Raw genomic sequence first — 22,057 nt, forward strand, 5'->3', positions numbered from 1 at the left:
TAACTGAAATTTAGCATTTTCTTCAGTTATTAATTTAATAAGTAATTAATCCAAGAAGTGGTTCATAGGCTTCAGTAGGCTGTCAAAGAATCCACTGCACAAATTAAAAAAAAAAAAAAGATTAAGAATGCTTCTTCTAATGGAACTGAACAGAATGGATTTGGAAGAGTGGAACAAGGCTCTGACGTCTCCAAACAGATAGAACCGCTTACCTCTGGATTTTTGCTCTTCCTTTACTGTAGGCCTCACGAATTAGAGCTGATTCTCTGTGCCCTACCCAGAGCTGGCTGGCTTTGCATGAAGGCTGAGGAGACAATTATCTACTGGGTTCAATCTCAGGCCCATAAGGAAGACTTCTTCCTCTTCCTCCAATACACACACTACCCTGCTTGGAGCCTCTTTGAAGGAGGGCAGAGCCTTTCATGGCCCAATTTGAATTTTTTTTAAAAGGTTTAAAATGTAAATACTTCTGTGAGAGAGACCGTAGCTCCATAAGGTATCTATGACTGATGTCAAGCCTTTCCTGAGTGTGGATTATAGGAAGAAAGGGGAAAAGGATAAGGGGATGCTGAGCAGCCTGAGAGGGAGGAGGAATTTCTAAAGAGGAAAAGGAGATTACTTGACTACCTACTGAAAGGTTTGTTGTGAAGGATGTGCTTTGTAAAACTTAAGGTACTACTCAAGAGTAAGTCATCATTACAAGGGGAGAACATTCCAGGGTTAGGAGTTGGTTTGAGAAAAACTTGTTTCAGGTGACATGATCACAACTGTGAACCATGATTAATAGTAATAACTAATTGGGTTCTTTTTAAGAGTTTACAATTCAATTCCACAAACATTTCTTGAGGCTAGCATGGCATAGTGGACAGAGAGCTGGCCTCCTAGTCAGAAAGATCTAAGTCCTGCCTCTGGCTTCTGCTGGTTGGGTGACCCTTGGCAAGTCACTTAACCTAGAGGTGCCCCCAGGCAGTGACCTGACACTGTAGATTACAGAGAAGGTGTCAATCTTCATTGATAAAAGAAGCTTCTCATGTAAATTTCCCAGCTTAGCACAGTGACTGGCACCTAGTAAGTGCTTAATAAATGTTTATTGACTGATTGATTGACAAATCTACCACCACCACCACCCCCACACACACACTAGACAATTATGTGCTAGGCCCTGTGCTTTTCTCTTCATTTTGGGTCTTTATAACCTAGCTCCTCCTACCTTTCCAGTCTTCTTGTATCTTACCCACCCTCCTCCACTCCTGCCACTGCACTGTACTTGAACAAGACATCCATTTTCAGACTCGAGGCACTTTCACGGCTTGTCCCCACCCCCCCATGGAATTTTTTCCCCTTCTTATCTCCATCTCCTGGCTTCCTTCGAGTCTCACCTAAAATCCCACCTTCTTCAGGAAGCCTTTCCAGACCCCTCTTAATTCTAGTGCCTTACCTCTATTAATGATTTCCTATTTACCCAGTATATAGCTTTTTGTACATAGTTTTGATGTATTGTCTCCTGCATTAGACTGCGAGCTCCTGTAGTACAGGAATTATCTTTCACCTTCCTTTGTATCCTCAGCACTTAACACAGTGCCCAGCACATAATAGGTGCTTAATAAATGTTTATTGACTGACATTGGTTGATGGTGACATAGGCAGTATGAATATTAATATCCCCATTTTATAGAAGAGAAAACAGAGGTTTAGAGAGGCTACAGTGACTAACCTGGGCTCAAACAGCTAGTTTGTAAGAGATCTGGAGAGTGATCTATAGTATAGATTGGAAAGCAGATGGAACTAGAACCAAGGAAACCAGGTAGAAGGTGACTACTTGGGGCAGCTAGGTGGTGCAGTGGATAGAGCAGTCAGGAGGACCTGAGTTCAAATCTGATCCCAGACCAAACATTTGACACTTACTAGCTGTGTGAAGCTGGGCAAGTCACTTAACTCCAATTGCCTAAATTTAAAAAAAGAACAAGGAAAAAAAAAGGTGACTACTCCAATAGTCCAAAAGAAGACCTCAGCACCAGTAGTGGTAATGGCAAGAAAAGGACAAATGTGAGCAATGTTGATGAAAGTTGTCTGCAGGACTTGGTGACAGACTAGATGTGGGGTATAAGGGAGAAAAATCACAGATGATGCTATTTCAAGCCTGGGTGGACTGAGAGAAAAGATGATGGCATTAGCAGAAATTGAGCAGTTAGGAGGAAGAACAGGTTTGGAAAGGAAAGGACAAGGTTTGAGGTTGGATGTGTTAAGCTTCAGGTGCCTGGAAATATCCAGGTAGAGATATCTACCAGCACATCAACATTTCGTGATTCTATGAAGCCACACACAGTGGATCTCTCTATTTTTCCTTGCCACAGTCCTGTCCCTAATCCCAACCTATACAATAGGAACTCAGGCCTTGGTTTTGCAAGCCATTTTAGAGGCATCACTGAGTAGCTAATCATTCACTGGCTGTGGTGAGCCAGTCAATAAGAAACAGGAAATGCCGACGTTGTTGATGATTAAGACTTCATTTTATGGTCTTCCATAGGATGTGAGGGGATAATTTAAGCCATCAATTCATCCAAGTAACTTTCTGGTAATTTCCTAGAAAGCTGACATTAGCTTCCCAGTTACCCATGGCTGCCATGTCCTGGTTGGGTCATATGACAATAGTAATGAATTCAGAGTGGTATGATAGAAGGGGAATGCCTGGTATTTATAATTCACCACAAATTCCCTAGTCTTTCCTTGGAGTTTGCTTTCCTTGGAATTTGTGTTTAAGATGATGACACTAATCCTGCTTTTAAATAGTCTAAGTTAAAAGGCATTCAAAATAGGCTAGTATTTGAATGACCTAAGAGTGAGCTCCCAGGAAACTATGGTCAGATGAAGCATTACTCAATAAGGCAACCCATTTCGTACTCAAATCCACACTCATAGTGTTCCCCATATTGGTCTTGAGTTCCTTAAGAGGCAGGCAATGTTTCCTTTGTGTCTTTGTGAAAAAAGGAGTTTAAATTCCACTGGAGACAGTAGAGTGGTTCAGCCTTGAGGGGACAGGACGTTCATGAAAAGAGAACTGATACCAGGTAGCATAGGCTAAGTGATGGAGAGTTCAGAGGAGGAGCAAACCACTGTGGGCTGGACCGGTTGTGGAAAGAAGATAGAACATACTAATATGAACCAATTAGTAAAGTATGCATATCACTTACTGATATGTTTGACTGTACAAAGAAGAGGATAGTAACAATAGTAACAAATATTTTTAAGTATTTACTGTGTGTGTCAGGCACTGAGTTAAACATTGGATATAAAAAGACAAAAATTAAACAATCTATGCGCTCAAGGAACTTAACATTTTATCAGAGGAGATAATACGTACATATATATGTGTGTGTATATGTGTATACATATATATGTGTGCATATATACACACTCGTCTATATATACATATTTACACACACATATATATTTAATAACATAACTATTCGATGGCATGGACAAAGGTGAAAAAAGTTAGAAAAGGGAGAAATCAATAGGGATTAGAATCTTTAGGAAGGGCTTCTCGTGGAGAAGACAGAACTATTCAAACTCCTATCTTGTGTCTGTTTTCTGTCAAAGAAAGCCAAATATAAAAAAAAAAAAACAACAACAGGCAACAGGGAACGAAAGCCCAAGTAAGTGAGGAAATAGTAAAAGAAGATCTAAGTCCCCAGGCCTAGATTAACAACATCCTGTGGTACTGAAAGAACTTGTGGACTCTGGAGAGATAACTGAAGAACTCTGTCAGAGTGCAAATGGAAGTCTAATTTCTCACTTCCTTTATGTTTCTTGGTTTTTGGGGAAACATGGCTAGCATGGAAATATGTTTTACATGATTTCACATGTATAATTGATATCATATTACTTGCCTTCTCAGTGGGTGGGAGGGAGGGAGAGAATTTGGAACTCAAAATTGAAAAAGAAAAAATGTAAAAAAAATTTAAAAATAAAATGTTTTTAAAAAAGAACTTTTTGGAGAGGATTGTCTGAGCAATCTGACTTATTGGTTGGGTGATTTTAGACAAGTCACTTAGCCCTTCTGATCCTTAGTTTCCTCAACTGTCAATTAGAGATATTAGTAGCTGCTCTTCCTACCTCACAGGATTGTTGTAGGGATTAAGTGAGATGATTGATGCAGAAGGGCTAGAATTGTAAAGCACTATCTATACAAGTGCAAAGCATTACAAAGAATTCAGAGGCAGGAATGAGCATGGGGTGTGTCCTAGTGAATAGGACACCCTTTAATTTTTATTTCTTCCCCCAGAACATCTAATACAGGGTTGGGTACTTGGTAGGTGCTCATTAAATACCTTTTCATTCAATTATTGACAAAGCTCAAGCATGAGAGGAGAGTGGCAATTTTAGTATTTCTGTTGAAGTCACTTTTCTATGATAGCAGGGTAAATGTTCGGTGAATCCTGGAACTGAACTCTGAAATCCTATCATCTTAGACAAAGTTAGAGGTAGCAGGGCCTCCTCCCTTATCAATGGAGAACAGACTAGATGGAGCCAACATGAATGAGTGAATGGAAGCAGCGTAGTGGGCTCAGGTCCACAAATTCCTCCAAATGGGTCCAGAAAATGGATCAGACTGAATCTTGATGGGAAAATAATAGCTAGCTAGCATTTATAAGAGCATTTACTATGTGCCAGGCACACAAGTATTTTACAATTATTGTATCATTTGATCCTCACAACAACCCTGGGAAATAATTGCTGTTATTATCCTCATTTTACAAATGAGAAAACTGAGGCAAACAGAGATTAAGTGACTTGCCCAGGATCACACAGCTAGTAAGAGTCTGAGGCTGGATTTGAACTCAGGTCTTCCTGACTCCAGGCCCAGCACTCTATCCACTACACCATCTAGCCACCCCTAGAAATCCAGAAAAAGTCACAGTGAGTCATTTGTACAGCTCAGCTTGGCATAGCAAGACTGACAAGGAGGTCTGTAGACACTGTAGATGAGATTGGGTCAAGAACATACCTTGGGAGGAGCACTCCAGTCCCTAGCCTCTGCACATTGTTTCCAGTTCTGCTCTCTGAGGCCAAGTGGGGAAAGGTTAATGATTCCTCTGCATGACATTTTTCCAGTATGTCCTATCTATTCTCTACTGCCTACAAATATGCCCATGTCTCCCCTATCCTCATAACCCCTCACTTGATCCAGCCATCCTGCTGTCATCCCATATCTTTACCATATTTTGTGTTTTCATGAGAAGGCCATTGACAATGATTGCCTCCATTTCACTCTCTCTCTTTCTCTCTCTCACTCTTTTAAATTCTCTATAGTCTGGCTTCTCTCTTGTTATTCAACCAAAACTGCTCCCTCAAAAGTTACCAGTTGTCTCTGACTTGCCAAATCTAATGGCCTTTTCTCAGTCCTCATTCTTTCCAACCCCTCCTCAGCTTTGACTCTTAATCACCCACTTCTTGATGATCTCTTCTCCGTAGGTTTACAAGACACTTCTTCCTCTTGGTTCTCCTCCTACCTATCTGACTGTTTCTTCTCAGTGTCCTTCCCTGGATCTTCGTCTAGGTTATGCCTGCTAACTGTGGGTCTCCCAAAGGGCCTTCTCTTCTTCTCCCTTTACCCTACTTCCTTTAGTGAACTCAACAGCTCCCATGGATTCAATTGTCATCTCTGTGCTGATGATTCTCAGATCTATTTATTCAGCCCTAACATCTCTGCTGACCTCCAGGCTTGCATCTTCAAGTGCTTATTAGACATATAAAACTGGATGTCCTGTAGACATCTTAAACTCAGCATGTCCAAAATTGAACTCATTATATTTCCTTTCAAAACCTCCCTCTTTCCAAACTTCCCTATTACTGTTGTGGGTACCATCCCCTCAGTCTCCCAGATTTGCAATAAAGATGTAATCCTTCACTGCTTACTCTTTCTCATCGTCTGTATTCAATCTGCTGCCAAGGTCTGTTGATTTTTACCATTGTAACATCTTTCTCATCCAGCCCTTTTCTCCTCTGATACTTCCACCACTCTGGTGCAGGCTCTCATCACCTCATGCCTGAGCTACTGCAATAACCTACTGCTTGGTCTCCTTGCCTTAAATCTCTCCCTACTCCCCTTCATCCTCCACTCAGCAGTCAGTGATCTCAAAGTGCAGGTCAGACGATGCCACACACAGCTGCACATATATTTTTAAAAAATCCAGGGGCAGCTCGGTGGCACAGTGGATAGGGCATGGGCCCTGAAGTCAGGAGGACCTGAGTTCAAATCTGGCCTCAGACTCAACACTTGACACTTACTAGCTGTATGACCCTGGGCAAGTCACTTAACCCCAATTGCCTAAAAATTTAAAAAATAAATAAATAAAAAATCCAGTGGCACTTATCTCTTACAAGATTAAATATAAAATCCTCTGTTGAGGGTTCATAACATGTTCCCCTCTCCCATTTTCATAATTCTCCAGAAATAATCTGATTATGGGCAAAGAACCATGGAGCTGGCCCTGCTCCTTAATAACTGTGGACTTCGAACTGGTACCTTCACCTTCTCTGAAACTCAAATGGGTTTGGTTTTTTCCTTTATAAAATGAGAGACAGACTAAAAAGTCTCCATGTTCCCACCAGCTCCAATTCCTATGATCCTACAAATTCTGAGCTCTCTTATTCTTCTGGTGAGGACCAGGGGAATATAATTTGAATCCAAGAATAAGGAACCCTAGAGTCTTGTCCTGATTCTGCCACTAAACTGAAATTTAGTTTTCCTCTGCTGCCCTGCCTACTTTATAATGGCATTGAGAGATAAATGAGAGCACAAAGGTAAAAGAGCTGGGGGGTGGGGTGAGGAGTGGGGGTGGGAACAAAACAAAACAAAAGTAAAAGTGCTATATGAGTGCCAGGGATTAGCATTGTTAAGATTAATTGATGGGGCAGCTAGGTGGCAGTGGATAGAGCACTGGTCCTGGAATCAGGAGCACCTGAATTCAAATGTAGCCTCAGACACATAACACTAGCTGTGTGACCCTGGGCAAGTCACTTAATCCGAATTGCCTCACTGAAAAAGCAAAAAACAAAAACAAAAAAAAAAAAACAAAAAAAGATTAGCTGAATGGGAAATCCCTGAGGCTGGAGACACTGAATAATTTCCCCATGGATTGTACAGTTACACAGGCCCCACCAATGGAGAAACTGTTGGAAAAACCAACTCAGCCTTTGACAGGGGCTTATTCCAGTTTTTAGGAAACCCAAAGCCCCACACAGCCCTCAGGCAAGTGTGGAATGTCTCAGCAGAAGTCAGGGAGACAGTGGGAAATGCAGGGAGTGGGGCATCTCTAATGCTTGGGAGATCCTCCAGCAGGGGTGGGGAATCTGCAGCCTGGAGGCCACCTGTGGGATTTGTTCTATGAAGTTTGGACTCAGTCAAAGGGCCACACTTGAGGACCTAGAGGGCCACAGGTGGCCTCCAGGCTGCAGATTCCCCACCCCTGAGTGAGAGACTCTAAATCCCTACCATCTAATTTTCCTTTCCTTGAATCAGTTCTGGGCCACAACTTGAAAACTCTCTGGACTTGCTTGGGCCTGCTCTCTCTTCTGTTAATGCAACAGTATTTTCAGTTCTAGGCAATTCATTCATTGATTGAACAAATATTTACTGAGCAGCTACTAGATGCCCAGACCTGTGTTTGAGATACAAAATAAAAGACTAGTTCTCTGCCCTTCAGTAAGTTTCGATTTAATTTGAGGAGACAGCCTTTCATGGGAGAAGTAAAGGACTATGGGTGTGGAATTTTATGTATGCTGTCATAGCTGGTGCCTGAGTCGGTTAGTTTTGTTAAATTGTTTTTCTTTGTTACAAGAGAGTGGGTGGATGGGGTGGGAAGAAGAAGGTATGATCATGATGTAAAAACAAAAAGTATTAATAAAACTTAATAATGATAATTTTAGGAGACAAGGCCAGCACACGTGAAATATCTAACAATAATATGAGATATTGTGAAGACACTATGTGTTAGATGTTAAATACAGGCAGTGAGTTCTTCAGGAGTTCAAAAAGTAGAGAGAATCACTGTAGGCTTCCTAGAGGAGGTGTGGACTTAAGCTGGACTTTGAATTATGATTTTTATAAAATAAATTTTTATTGATATCTTTTGTTTTGAAATTATGTGCACTTCACAACATTTTCTTTTCCTCCTCACTCCCAGAGAATCACTTCTTATAATGAAAAATAAGAAAGAGAGAAATTAATTTTTTTAGAAGTTCAGCAAAACTAACCATCCCATCAAAAATGTCTGATGCTATATACAGTGTTCCACATCTTCTGCAAAGGAATTGGAGGAGAGAATGCCTTCTCCCAAATGATGATTCTTCCTCAAACTTTCTACAATGGCAAGTGACTTCATTAGTGTGACTCTGGCTCTGCTATTTCTTACCACACTCCATGACTATTAAATACTTTTGCTTTCACTGTCATGCTAGCTGGAAGGGACCTAATAATCCATCTAGTCCAACCTTCTTATTTTATAGATGAAAAGACTGAGGTTCATAGAGTTCAAAGGAACTTACTCAGGAGTCAAGCTCTGAATATGAATTTTTAGATTCAACATTTAAGACCATTTCTTGGCAAATTTAAGACACCAGCAAAATTTGTCTCAGATAGCTCCCAACTTCCTTACTGTACCTGTTGTTCCCCTATCCTAATTCTTTCTCTCTTCTCCTTCTCCTTCCCCACATCTTGAAGCATCTCATGACTCCACTTTTCCCCAAGCCCAGTCAGATAGCAAAAGGGACAGAAAGATTTTCATACCAAGGGGTTTCTTCTCCCATTTGGATTTGTGTTTTAACAGAGCATCTTGGAAGTAATAATAAAATTTAAACCAATGAAAAGAGTCTCTAAAGTTTAAATTTCCAGAACTTGGATGTTTTTATGGCAAGGAGGGAGATGATTTCCTAGGATGCCTCAGACACACTAAAATCATCTACTATATAAAACCAACCTTGATGACGGAAAGATAAAGGTGACCCAGAATGTTTAAAGGTTATCTGTAGGATGGGAGCAGCAACTCTTTATATTATTGTCTAGGGACTGGATTCAGACCATGCAATGATCTCCAATTTACCACCCCTGGATGTCTCACTATCAATAGTACTTTCATGTCTTTGAAGTAGAGAGCTACACAGAAACCCTGGCAGAGTAGGGACATAAGCAGCAATAAGAAACTCATATGTTCTCTTAGCTCAGTACTTGACACACAATAATCATTTAATAAATACTTTTTTATTCATTTATTCATTCATTTCCCTGCCTCTTCGAGGTAGCAGGAGGCTGTCTCCAGCTGAAGCTCATTAAAGAACAACAAGGAGGCTAGGGGTAGCATCACAGGCCTTGAAAGAATGCAGATACATTGAGCTTGTTAAGTGTGACAAATGGTGTGTGACTTCTATTTGCTCAAGCTCAAGACTTGTTGGGAAAACTAGTTTCTTTTAACTCAAGCTTGACATGGGATCGCATTTTCTTCCCTAGGCTTTAAATCTTAGTGAGGCACAGTTACTGACCCACCTTTCCAGTCTCCAGATAGAGTTCCTGTCTTGGTCCTCCATTTGCCTTGTCTTGGCCTTGCTACTCTGGTAACTGACATACCATCTCTGTCCTACTCACTTCTTGGTTCTGGCCCCTCATGAGCTGCAACTCTCCTAGCCCCAGCCGGCACAGCCCCATCAGTTCTGAAAGACCTCTACCACAGCATCATGGAGGACCCTCAGCCACAGACTCCGGCTAGTGTCTGGTTTGTCCCATGCCTGAGGGGGAACAGGGTGATAGGGGCACCAAGATGAACCTAATCCAATTCGAGGCAGACAGAAAAAGTAAATGAGGATGCAATGAACTTAGTCTTTTCACAGGATGAAGACAGGCTCTTCTCGGTTTTCGGAGGCTAAAAGTGCCAAACCCTATCACCACAAATGCTGAGTACAGGAAAAGCAGATGAAAAATACAGAAGAGAAGCCATAGCGAAAGGAAAGTTATAAGAAAAGAAACCCTTTGGAAAGAGACCAGCAGACAGCACAAGCAGTAGTAGGTTATAGAGAGGGGAGTGGGGATAAGCATTTACTGAGCCTCTGCTATGTGCCAGGCACTGTGCTAAATACTTTACAAATACATTATCTCATTTCTCATTTGATCCTCATGACAACCCTATGAGGTAGATGCTATTATTTTCCCTATTTTACAAATGAGGAAACTGAGGCAGACAGAAGTTAAATGTTCTATCCAGCACTTTTATCCATTCACTGGAGAGAGGGGGAGGGAGGGAGAGAGAGAGAGAAAGTTATTTAGCACCTCCTATGTGCCAGGCACTGTGGATACAAAGATAAACAAGAAAGACAGTCCCTGCCCTCAAGGAGCTTATGTTTTAAAGGGGAAATAAAAAAACATAAAGAGAAGGTAGAAAAGCAGAGGTGGGGGGAGTCGTATGTGTAGTGGCATGGTATAGAGATGGCTAGAAAGGGTTCTGGGCCACATAAGACAAAAGTTCATCTATCAAAATCCAGAGTCTCAGGGCTTAGAGTCCACAATCCTGGCAGAAGGGATGAAGATGATGGCAAGAGGTCAGGAAGTATGGTATGGAGAGGTCCAAAAAAGTGCCATAGAGATTTGATTCCAGTGAAATGGAGGCAGCCATGGTATCAATCTCTCTCTTTTTTTTTTTTTGTTGTGAGGCAATCGGGGTTAAGTGACTTGCCCAAGGTCACACAGCTAGTATGTGTCAAGTGTTTGGTCTGAGGCCGAATTTGAACTCAGGTTCTCCTGACTTCAGGGCCAGTGCTCTATCCACTGCGCCACCTAGCTGCCCCTCCATGGTGTCAATCTCACATAGAAACAGGGACCACTAAACTGTACATCAGGATCCTGCAGGTTGCAAATTTGACTTTGTTTTAAAAATGTACTGTTCTCTATGTTTTATTGGGGGAGGGTCAGGGAAGGCTGTATATTTATTTTATTAAATATTTCCCAATTACATTTTAATCTGGTTTGGCCTCATTCACGAATGTGGAGGCAGCAAGACAATCAACTAGTGATACTTGCAAGCAGTGTTAGCAGAAAATAGAAATGGCTACAGTCAGGTGGCACAGTGGATACAGTGCCAGGCCCAGAATCAGGAAGACCTGAATTCAAATGTGACCTCAGACACTTCCTAGCTGTGTGACCCTGGGCAAGTCACTGAACACTGTTGGCCTCAGTTTCCTCATCTGTCAAATGCACTGGAGAAGGAAATGGCAAACCACTCCAGTATTTTTGACTAGAAAACTCCAAATGGGGTCATGAAGAATAGTACATGATTGAAAATGACTGAATAACAAGGGGTCAAAGAACAAGAAGAAACACTGCCTCATACAGAATGGTTATGTGAAAGTACTCACTTCAAGGGCAGAATTCAATGACACCTGACAATGCCACTATATTATAGAACTATATCCATAATGATGGCCCCAGGTTACCAGGGAAACATTAAGCTGTACTCAGCTTACTAAGGTAGGAAACTATGTAACATCTTAGAAAGATTTCCACAAAAAATGTTAAAGTTTAAAAAATGTTAAAGAGGGCATAGATTAAAACATATTTCTTGGAAATGGCCAATGCAAGAATTTGTTTTGCTTGACTATCCATATTTGTTATAACGGTTTTGTTTTGTTTTATTTTATTTTGTTTTTCCTTTTCAATGGAGAAAGGAGGTAAAAGAGAGAGAAAACGGATTTTTGTTCACTGGAAAAAATAAAATCTAATTCAAAAAATTAAGCTTAGGCACTTAATTTTTAGTTATCAAGAAATATAATTTTTTCCTTCTCCATATTTTTAAAAAAATCACTCCCTCCTCAGCCTACTAAAATACTGGATACAGCTCCAGACTTAGAGTTGGGAATCTGAGTTGGAATCCTGCCTCAGAAACTGTAGCTATGTGACCCTGAGCAAGGGTCTTAGCCTCAGATTCTTCATCTGTAAAATAGGGATAATAATTCTAACAACCTGACAGGGTTGTTGTGAGGATTAGGATATAAAGAACTTTGCAAACTTTAAAAGTCCTCTCTTAATGTTAACTATTATTATTTGTAATTTGCCTACTGGCTCTTACAAGTACTTTTCACTCTGGCTCAGGTAGGCCAGTGTTTCTCAAATTAGGAACAACTCTTTCCTTGATCTTTAGATAATTGAGGGACTGTTAAAAATCTCCCCAGGTGAGCTCTTTGCCATAAGATCAAAGAGAATGTTAAAAGGAGGAAATCAAAGTACCAAGTGAATGAGCAAAAGCATTCTATTGCTCAGTTTGGGACTTGTGGAACAGAGGATTTTGAACTATTTTGGCTGTGCCTAGATAGCCATGGTGGATTACCGTGTATGTGGGCTACATATGTAATGGATCTGAATTGGTGTGGCCTGTCCACACTGCTTTATAAGAGACAGTATTCCAGAAATACTGATCCCAGCATTAACATGGTCATATTAGAAAGTTAATATGGGCTAGGACGAACAAGTCTTTCAAAAACATCCAATATGATGAACCTTAAATCACTTAACTGTTCTAGGCTCCAGGTTCTTCACCTGTTCAAGAAGATTACTTCCAAGGTCTCCTTATACTCTAAATCTATGAACTTAAAATATCATTACGATTTTCTGTATTCATGTATATCTCTCTTCTGTATCGCCAATTAGAATATATAAAGTGTTTGAAGGCAGGGACAGTTCTATTTTTTGCATCATACACAGTGCAGTAAAAAGAACATGCTATTTAAAGTCAGAAGACCTAAGTTGAATCTGGGCTCTGTGCCATACTGAGTATAGTGAGGGTCTTGGAGTCAGGAAGACCTGAGCTTGAATTTTGCCTCAGATGAAATGACCCTGGGCAAGTCACTTAACCTCTCTGTTAGTTTCCTCATCTGGAAAATGGGCATAATAACAGCATCAACCTCATCATCAAGTGAGATTTTATGTGTTTGTATACACATATATGTGCATGTATATATACATATATATATACATATATAAATGCTTTGCAAACTTTAAAGTACCATATGAATATTAGCTATTTTATGTGGCCTTGTTCAGGTTCCTCAACTTGTCTGAACCTTAATTTTCTCATCCTTAAAATGAAGAGGATTAGCTAATCTTATAGATTTAAATTCTATGATCCTAGTCTCTAGTAGAAGGTTGAACACAAAGCTAACTTAATAAAAATTTACTGAGTGAATGAAATCACGGAGGCTATGCTCATTTCTTGCCCTGTTGAAAATTATATCCCAGATAGAGAAAATATGTTCCATGTAATAATTGATTTTATGGCATTTCTTGAAAGTGAATGTTTTTTGTACCGAATAAAGTTCTTTTTTCCTCTCAAGCAAAGCTGCTCCTGTCCAGATTTCATGCTTAATCCTTTTCCCAAACCGAGAGAAACAGGCATAAATTGCTTTTGCCACAGTGTGTCTTGGTTGGATGCTGTTGTAAACACCTCCGAAATAACCATTTGAAAAGACCATGGGCGGTGCTACTGACCATTGCTATGAAGAAAACATACTTGACGTCAGTAAGACCATATGAAGACTAGAGTGCTAAAGAAAGGAAAAAGCTAATATTTAAATGGTGAGACTCTCTTTTTTCATTTATAGCTAGAGCAAAGCTATTGTCAGAAGTTGTCAGGGTGCCTATAAGGCCTGGGCATCTTCATCACATTGTAAAACATCCACCCACAAAGAAAAATGGGGATTGAAAAAATTCTATTGGACCTGGAAGTCTTGAGTTCATTGAAAGAATGATGAACTCTGATAAGTATGTCGCTATCCTGAGATGCACAATTATTCCAGAATTCTAGGAATTCCCAAATGGAACGAGAATACTGCAACCTGACCCTGTACCATGCCTGACATCACTTAAAGTTAAGAATTTTACCCAAAGGATAGAAAGTAACATGCTTGTAGTACCAAGGAAGCAATGTACACAGTAACAACAACATTATGAAAAAAAAAAGAACTTGGGAAGACATGAAAACTTTGATCAAGGCAATGATCAACCAAGATTCTAGAGGACTGATGATGAAGCATATTATCTACTTCTCGAGAGAGAACTGATGAACTCAAAATACAGAATGAAACATTCATTTTTGGACACTGCCAATGTGGAAATTTGTTTTACTTGATTATGCATCATTGATAAAGGGGCTTTGTTTAGTTCACACACACACACACACACACACACACCAATGGAGGGCAGGGTCAGAGGGCAAAAGGAGATATGGATGGAGGAAAATGGAAGGAAGGAAGGAAAGAAGAGTCATAGACACATCTTTTTTAAACAACTGCAGAGAAGGAAACAGAAGGTCAGAAAGAAACAAACAAGCAGGTCAGTTTTGAAAGCTACAAATTGAACTAATTATATACTTAAAAAAATAAGTCATACATAACAAAGATCTGCAGTTTCACGTACAATCCTTTTTATCAGATATGGAAATGCACATTTCATTTGGTGTTTCTATGTTCAGAATTTTTTTTAATGGTTAGCTAAACAAAAAAGTCATCCACAACTTGGATCCAATTGTATTTCCAGCTTCCTTCTACTCTATGGTCCAGACAAACTAGCCTTCCCTCTTTTCCTTGCACAGCACTTCTTCTGTCTCTATGGCTTTGTACCGGCTCACCCTTATACCTCGAAACCCCCTCCCCCTCACCTCCACTTTGTAGAATCTTCTTGTTGCTGATCAGTAGTTTTTCAGTCGTGTCTGACTCTTTGCTACCCCATTTGGGATTTTCTTGGCAAAGATACTAGAGTGGTTGGCCATTTCCTTCTCCAGCTCATTTTACAGGTGAGGAAACTGAGGCAAACAGGTTCAGAGTCACTTTAGCTAGTAAGTATCTGAAACCAGATTTGAACTCAAGAAGATCTTCCTGGATCCTGGCCCAGGCCTCTATTCACCGTACCACCCAGTTGCTGCCTGGCACATAGCAGGCATTTAATAAATGCTTGTTGATTAACTGCTTGATATCCATAGAGCTAGCCCTAGCTCAAGACCCAGAAAGCAGATTAGAAAGTATGTGCTCTGGTTTCAGTCGCTGAATTCTTTCCCAGGAATCTCTGCTTTGGCTTCACCCAGATCATTCCCACAGCCACTGGGAACTCTGCTCTTCCCTAGGCCCCACCCTTTCCTAATGAGTCTGCTTCTTCTAAGGCCCAGAGCAATCCCTGAAGTCTCATCCAAGTCAGAGCATGACTTCTGCACTCATTTCACCAGACCTCTGCCTAGGGCCGTGACTCTTCCTGCTATACTCATCCATGTCACCACTTCTGGATACTCTCCTTGCCTCAAATTCCATGACTGAAGAAAGAACCTCTAGTTAGGGCTTCTTTTTTCAGTAAACCAGTGGTATAGTGGAAAGAACACTAAAGAGGAACCATGATTGAACCATATTCTACTCCCAGCCTTGCCACTGACTGGCTATGTGACCTTGGGCAGATTTCTTTAGTTCCCTCTGTGCCTCAGTTTTCTTCCTTATCAAGGCTTCTGGAAAGAACACTGAATTTGGAGTCAGAGGACTTAGGTTAGTCTCAGCTTTGCCGTTTATTACCCTTGTGGCCTTAGACAATTCCTTTCCCTTCTCTACACCTCAGTTTCCTCATCTGTAAAATGAAGTGTTTGGACTTGATGACCTCAGAGGCCCATTCTAACTTAAAAAAAAAACCGTGGTCCTATAATCTTCCAGTTCATTAGCCATGTGACCATGGACAGGTTATTTACCCTCTCCAAACCTTAGCTTCTTCCTCTATTAAAGGAGCCAGTTGGACATGATAACACCTAAAGTCCCTTCCAGCTTAATCTTCTCTGAGCCTAGGATATCTGTGGGCTATTGTGGTCAAACAAAGCTTCTGGCAACCTTTCTAAAAGGCTTCTATGAACAGCTGCCCTACCTGCCTCACAGCATTGTTGTAAGGATCATATGAAGCAATGCCTATGAAAGAGCTTTGAAAAATATAAATTGCTGTTTAAATGCAAGAGAATGTGCTTTTGCCTAAAGAATAGATTTACATATTCATGTCAGTCTGCCTCTCTTTGGCTCTCTGCCTCAGCTTGTATCATTCTCCCAGCGAGCTCATGCGTTGTAGAATTATTACAAAGGTTACTTTGATCCACTGGACATGAGAGACTACACACAGCTTACCCCCTTTTGACACATCCAAACTTTTCAGATTTTGGATCCTTGTGGCCAAATTATTCTCTTTTGCAGCTTATTCTGTGCTGGTAAATATACAGCCTTACTCGGGTAAAAGTGGTCCTCCATGACACCCAAATGATAGAACTCTTCTGGAATCTTGGCACCCCTGCTCTCCCGACCAAGAAGCTGAGAGCCTGTGCTCATTATGGGTAGTGTGGTTATTTACTTAGGCAAAAGAAGACTTTCCTCTGTTAATTATTTCCCATTTATCCTGCTGTGTATATTTATTGACATGTTATATCTCCCATTAGACTGGGTACTCCGTGAGGACAGGGACTCTTTTGTCTTTCTCTGTATTCCCATCACTTAGCACAGTGCCTGACACGTAATAAATAGGCACTTAATAAATGCTTAGTGAAAGACTAACTGACTTGAAGGTAAAAGATACCTATGACTTAATTGGCTAAAAAAAAAAGTCCCCAGTACTCCAAGATGGACAAGTATGGGACTGAACTATAAGCAGTAGTCAGCATTGCTCTTCTGTGCAGATTCAAGGTCCTCACAATACTACCAGTTTTCAGCCCTCGTTACTATTTGAAGGTTCTTGGAGAGCAACAAGTCATCTGTAGGAATAGCAAGTTTAAGGGCCTCAGTGAAAAACTGGGAGAACCCACCAACAAGATGGCCTTGGCTAGCCAGCACATCCCATCAGGCTCTGGGGCATAGCATGCTGCAGGATCACCACCATGCAAAACTCCATGAACATGAAATCTAGCATCAGCAGAAACAGATCCAGCATGCCCACAATACAATTAGGAAACTGAGTTATGTGCCAACTGCTGATTCCAATGAAAGTGAGGTTTGACTAGAAATTAAATTTGTTCATTCTACTGCTGTTTTCTGGAATGTCTGATCTCTTCTTCTTCTGGGCCTAATTGAATCCTACTCACCCTTAGTTCCTCTGTCAAGAGGACCTTTCTAGATTTATTACCCGTTACTCTCCTTCATAAGCGTTCATTTCAGCCAGTCGCCTATTCGATGTTCCTTGTTTATAATAATCCACCTCCTGTTTCCATGCCTCTATATAAGCAACATCTCCTTACCTGGAATGCAGTCCTTCCTTATCTCCACCTTTTAGAATCCTCAGCTTCACTCAAAACACACTGAAATTCTACTGCCTATGGGAAGTCTTTCCTGATCCTCTTCCACCCACATTACATTATGTTTTTATTGTTCAGTTGTGTCTGCCTCTTTGTAACTTCATTTGGGGTTTTCTTGGCAAAGATACCAGAGTAGTTTGCCATTTTCTTCTCTAGTTCATTTTACAGATAAGACAAGCAGGGTTAAGCGACTTGCCCAGGGTCATACAGCTAGTAAGTGCATAATACCAGATTTGAACTGGTGAAGCGAGTCTTCCTGACTCTAGGCTCAGTACTCTGCCCACTTCACCACCTAGCTGCCCTTACATTATATTTACTTTGCATATATGTTGTATTGACTTATCCATGTACATGTTCACTTCTAGTAGAGTGTAAGCTCCTTAAGGGTAGAGAATGTTCCATTATTTTATTTTATATCTCCAGCATCTAGTCCATGCCCAAAAGATAGTCAACATTAATATATTTGTTGAAGGGTAGCTAGGTGGTACAGTAGATAAATGGCCCAGCCTGAAGTCAGGAAGACTCATCTTTCTGAGTTCAAATCTGATTTCAGACCCTGGGCAAGTCACTTAACCTTGGTTGCCTCGATTTCCTCATCTGTAAATTGAGCTGGAGAAGGAAATGGCAAACCACTCCAGTATCTTTACCAAGAAAACACCAAATGGGGTCATGAAGAGTCAGACATGACTGAACAACAATATTTGTTGACTGATTTTAATCAAGGCCCACCTCCACCATGAAATCTTTCCTGAAGTGCTCTCTTGCTTCTTTCTCTGATCCATTATCTTTTCAGGTATGTGTGTTTTATCTTTTCAACTTGATAGTAAATTCCTCGAGGGCATGGATCCTGTCTTTCATGATATCCCCCACATCATCTAGACCAGTAACACATCCACTGCAGCTCCTCAAAAAATCCATTCAACAAGTCCCCAACAGTGTTTGAATCATAAAGACAAAATGAAAAATGATTTTTTAATTAAAACTTGCTAAGTAACCTATTGCACTCTGTGACTTTGAATCCTAGACTGTAAGAAAGACACCTTTTTGAATCCTAGACTGTAAGAAAGACACCTTTCTTACAAATCTACATCACTATCTGGATGTGTAAAGTTATGTCCATTTGTATAATGACCAAAAGGAAACAATTTGATCTTAATGGAACTTTCCTTCTTCTTTATATACACAGTAGGCATATACACATACCTATATAAGTTTCTCACCCTGATAACCATTGTCATGCAGAAAGGTAGAAATTAAATTTCAGTGTCTTCAAAAAGCATGCAAATTGGCTTAAGACAAGATACTATTATTCTTTAATAAAGAGAAAGCAAACCCATCCACAACAAGTTGGTGCTTGTGTTCTTAGTCTTTAACCTAAAGGGCTTGGTTCATTATTCAGAGACCCTATCAATTCACCGACTCCTTAGAGTAGGAGTAAAAGGTCACCTCTGACCATCTCTGTACCTCCCAGTAGGACAGTAACTCAACTCACTGAGAGGATAGATGTCTAACCCATTTGCTAGTAGTTTCCCATGAAAAGATTCTCTGAACTCACAAGACAAAGCACTGAGAATTGTAGTCTTCGTAAGCCCACAGGGTTTGTTCAGCCAAAAGATCGTATGAGTAGCTTCCAAAATCATCCTCTCCCAATCCAATTCAGCAGCTCACTCACACGGTGCACCCAATGAGCCTGTTGGTGGGGTGCCCATGACACCCAGGCCCCTTCTAAGCACTGCCCACCTCACCTGCTGCATCCAGCTGCAGAGGCTGACTGGGATGGAGCTCCTCTTCCATCAGATAGCCAGGGAAATGTGCCTGTGCCTGAGCTGGTGGGAAGGCTCTGTGAAATTGGAAGATCGCCTCCAGGGTGATTTCATTGCTAACATGTGCCTCCCCACTCCCATTCCCAGTGATCTGAATCACCAGGTGCAGCCGTAAAACCTGCTGGATCCAAAAAGAGGCACCTGCTTTCCTTAACTGCCACACCTGGCTTAGGACCCCCTCTGTACAGATATACATAATGGACCGGACTATATAATAATGGAGAGAATAGAGGAGGACCAGGAACATCTTGAGAGTAGAGACTTTTTTTGGGGGGGGGAGGCTAGGCAATGGGGTTAAGTGACTTGCCCAGGGTCACACAGCTAGTAAGAATCAAGTGTCTAAGGCAGGACTTGAACTCAGGTCCTTCTGACTCCAGGTCTGGGTACTCTATCCACCGGATCACCTAGCTGCCCGAGACTCTTTTTTTAACCTTTTTTTTTGTATCTCTAGAGCCTAGCACAGTGCCTGATACATAGTACTTAAAAAATGTTTGTTGATTTGACTTGAACTGCTTTCTTTGAGGAGTCTGAGCAGAGAGGACTTTCAACTCAATTCCATTTAGTTGACTTAGTATTTACTAGGTGCCCATTCCCAGAGATGTGCTGGTAAATGTTGAAAAGACTATGGGAAGACCATGAAACATCTGGTTACTCTCATCTATTAAGTAACAAACTGGAAGGAGGTAATCAAATGAGTCCTGGATTTGGAATCAGATGATGGGTTGGAATCCCGGGTCTGACAAATACTACTTGTGTGACCTTGGACAAAGTCCCCTTACTTCTCTAAGCTTTCATTTCTTCAACTTTAAAATGATGTGGTTGGTCAATTTTGGAATAGCTAAACAAATTGTGATACATAAATGTGATGGAGTATTATTAATCAGTAAGAAATAATGCATGTAAAGAATTCCAAGAAGCATGTAAAGATTCATATGGACTGATATAAAGTAAAATAATAGAACAATTACTACAACAGTGTAAACAGAAACAACAACAAAACTGAAGCCTGCTAAACATAATTTCTGAGACTGACTCTGGAGAAAAGTTGAGAAAATGTTCCTCTGTTCCTTCATTGCAGAGGTGCTTATGTGTGAGACAGAGGTAGGAATGGGGTGTAACTATATTTTGTATATGGTCAGACGGTCAATGTTAGTTAATTTTGTTAAACTTCATTTTTGTATTTCTCATTTTTAATCATAGGATCTTGAAACTAGAGCTAGATGGGTCCTCAGAGGCCAATTGTTCCAATGCCCATGTTTTACCAATGAGAAACTGAGGTCCAGAGAAGTTGAGAGATTTGCCAAAGGTCACACAGTCAGCAAGTGCCTAAGGCAGGATTTGAACCCAGGCCCTGTGACTTCAGATGCTTTGTGACCTTTCCACTAATCTTTGTTACAGGGGATAGCTCAATGCATAGGGGAGGGAAAGGAAGAAGTATATATTTAGAAATGAATGAAATATAAAAATAAAAAGTATCAAAAATAAAATGTGGACTTGAATAACATAATTCTAAAGAACTAGTGAGTCAAAAAACAAAGTATAGACACCATAGAAAACTTCATTAAAGAAAGTAGCAGTAATGAGACTACATACTGAAATTTATGAGATACAGCTAAAGCAGTTCTGAGGGGAAAAGTTTTATCTCTAAATGATTCTATCAACAAAAGATACAACAAATAAAAATAGCTAATATTAGCTGACATTTATATAGCACTTACTATGTTCCAAGGGCTTTACAAATATCATCTTATTTGACCTTCACAACAACCTTAGGAGGAAGGTGCTATTATTATTTGCACTTTCCACAGATGAGGACACTGAGGTTAAGTGACTCACCCAGGGTCACACAGCTAGTAAGTGTGGCCAGATTTAAACTAAGGTCTTTCTAACTTCAAGTCCAGCACTCTATCCACTGTACCACCTAACTGCCTAATAAATGCCAAATTTATGCCCAATCAATGAATTGGGCATGCAGCTAAAAACACTTCAACAGCAATAAGTCAAAATCTTCCATATGTGCAACAAAGTAGAAATTCTGGAAATTAAAGAAGAGATGAACAAAACAGAACACTAAAACAAAAAACCAATGTTGAATCAATAAACAACATCAGGCATTGGGGGTGGGGTGGGATTTAATAAGATAAACAGTGAATCAGATTTTTTAAAAAGAATGACAAAAGCCAAATTGATCCTATCAAAAAAGAAAAGGGGGGATTCACAAAAACTGAAGAGCAAATACAGGAAATTACCAGAAACAATTTTGCCCAATTATACACTGTCCCAGTAGCAGTTTTAAGCTATTAGAACTTTAAACTGTACAAAGACTTTGAGGACACTCTGTATGCTAACAAAACTGGTAACAGAGGAAGTAGATGAATACCTACAAAAAGATAAAATACCCAGATTAACAAAAGGAGAAACAGACAATTTAAATAATTTAATGTCAAGAGGAATTAAAAAAAACAATTGAACAAGTTATAAATAAACTCCCAAGGTGGGAGTGGGGGTGTTGGGAGAGAATCTTCTAAGACTAAATAGATTCTATTAAACAATCAAAGAATAATTAATTCCAATGTTACACAATGTTTGCATTTAGGACCCTTCCAATATCTCTCTAAGGCACAAATGTGGTCTTAGTAGAAAGGAGAGAAAAGCAGATAAAAAAAAAGAAACCCTAGACCAATATTCCAAATGAATATTGATATACAAATTTTAAATACAATATAAAAAACAGACTACAATAACATATTAGAAAAAAATGTATACTATGACAAGGTTGAATTTATCTTAGGAATGTAGGATTGGTTCCACATAAACAGGACTATAAATGTAAGTCATGTGAAAATATAAATAATTAAAACCACGTGATTATAGCAATAAATGCCAAAAAGGATTTTA

General features: G+C 40.1%; 1 protein-coding gene across 3 annotated transcripts in view; it reads right to left on the reverse strand.

Annotated features, from left to right (window-relative positions):
• ARHGEF4 (Rho guanine nucleotide exchange factor 4) overlaps positions 1–22,057 on the reverse strand; it is a 420,624-nt gene that overhangs the window by 299,567 nt on the left and 99,000 nt on the right. Inside the window, exon 1 of one of the 3 annotated variants that reach the window (XM_027854700.1) lies at positions 19,082–19,160. The exons of 1 other annotated variant lie outside the window; for it this stretch is intronic. In XM_027854700.1, the coding sequence (XP_027710501.1) occupies positions 19,082–19,090 (9 nt within the window). In that variant the 5' untranslated portion in view covers positions 19,091–19,160. Of the gene's footprint in view, positions 1–18,891; positions 18,917–19,081; positions 19,161–22,057 lie in introns of those variants that run through there. One more of the 3 variants, XM_027854701.1, reaches the window with a different exon arrangement.

This window comes from Vombatus ursinus, unplaced genomic scaffold, assembly GCF_900497805.2.
Source record: "Vombatus ursinus unplaced genomic scaffold, bare-nosed wombat genome assembly UNPS02010548.1, whole genome shotgun sequence".
Lineage (NCBI taxonomy): Eukaryota > Metazoa > Chordata > Mammalia > Diprotodontia > Vombatidae > Vombatus > Vombatus ursinus.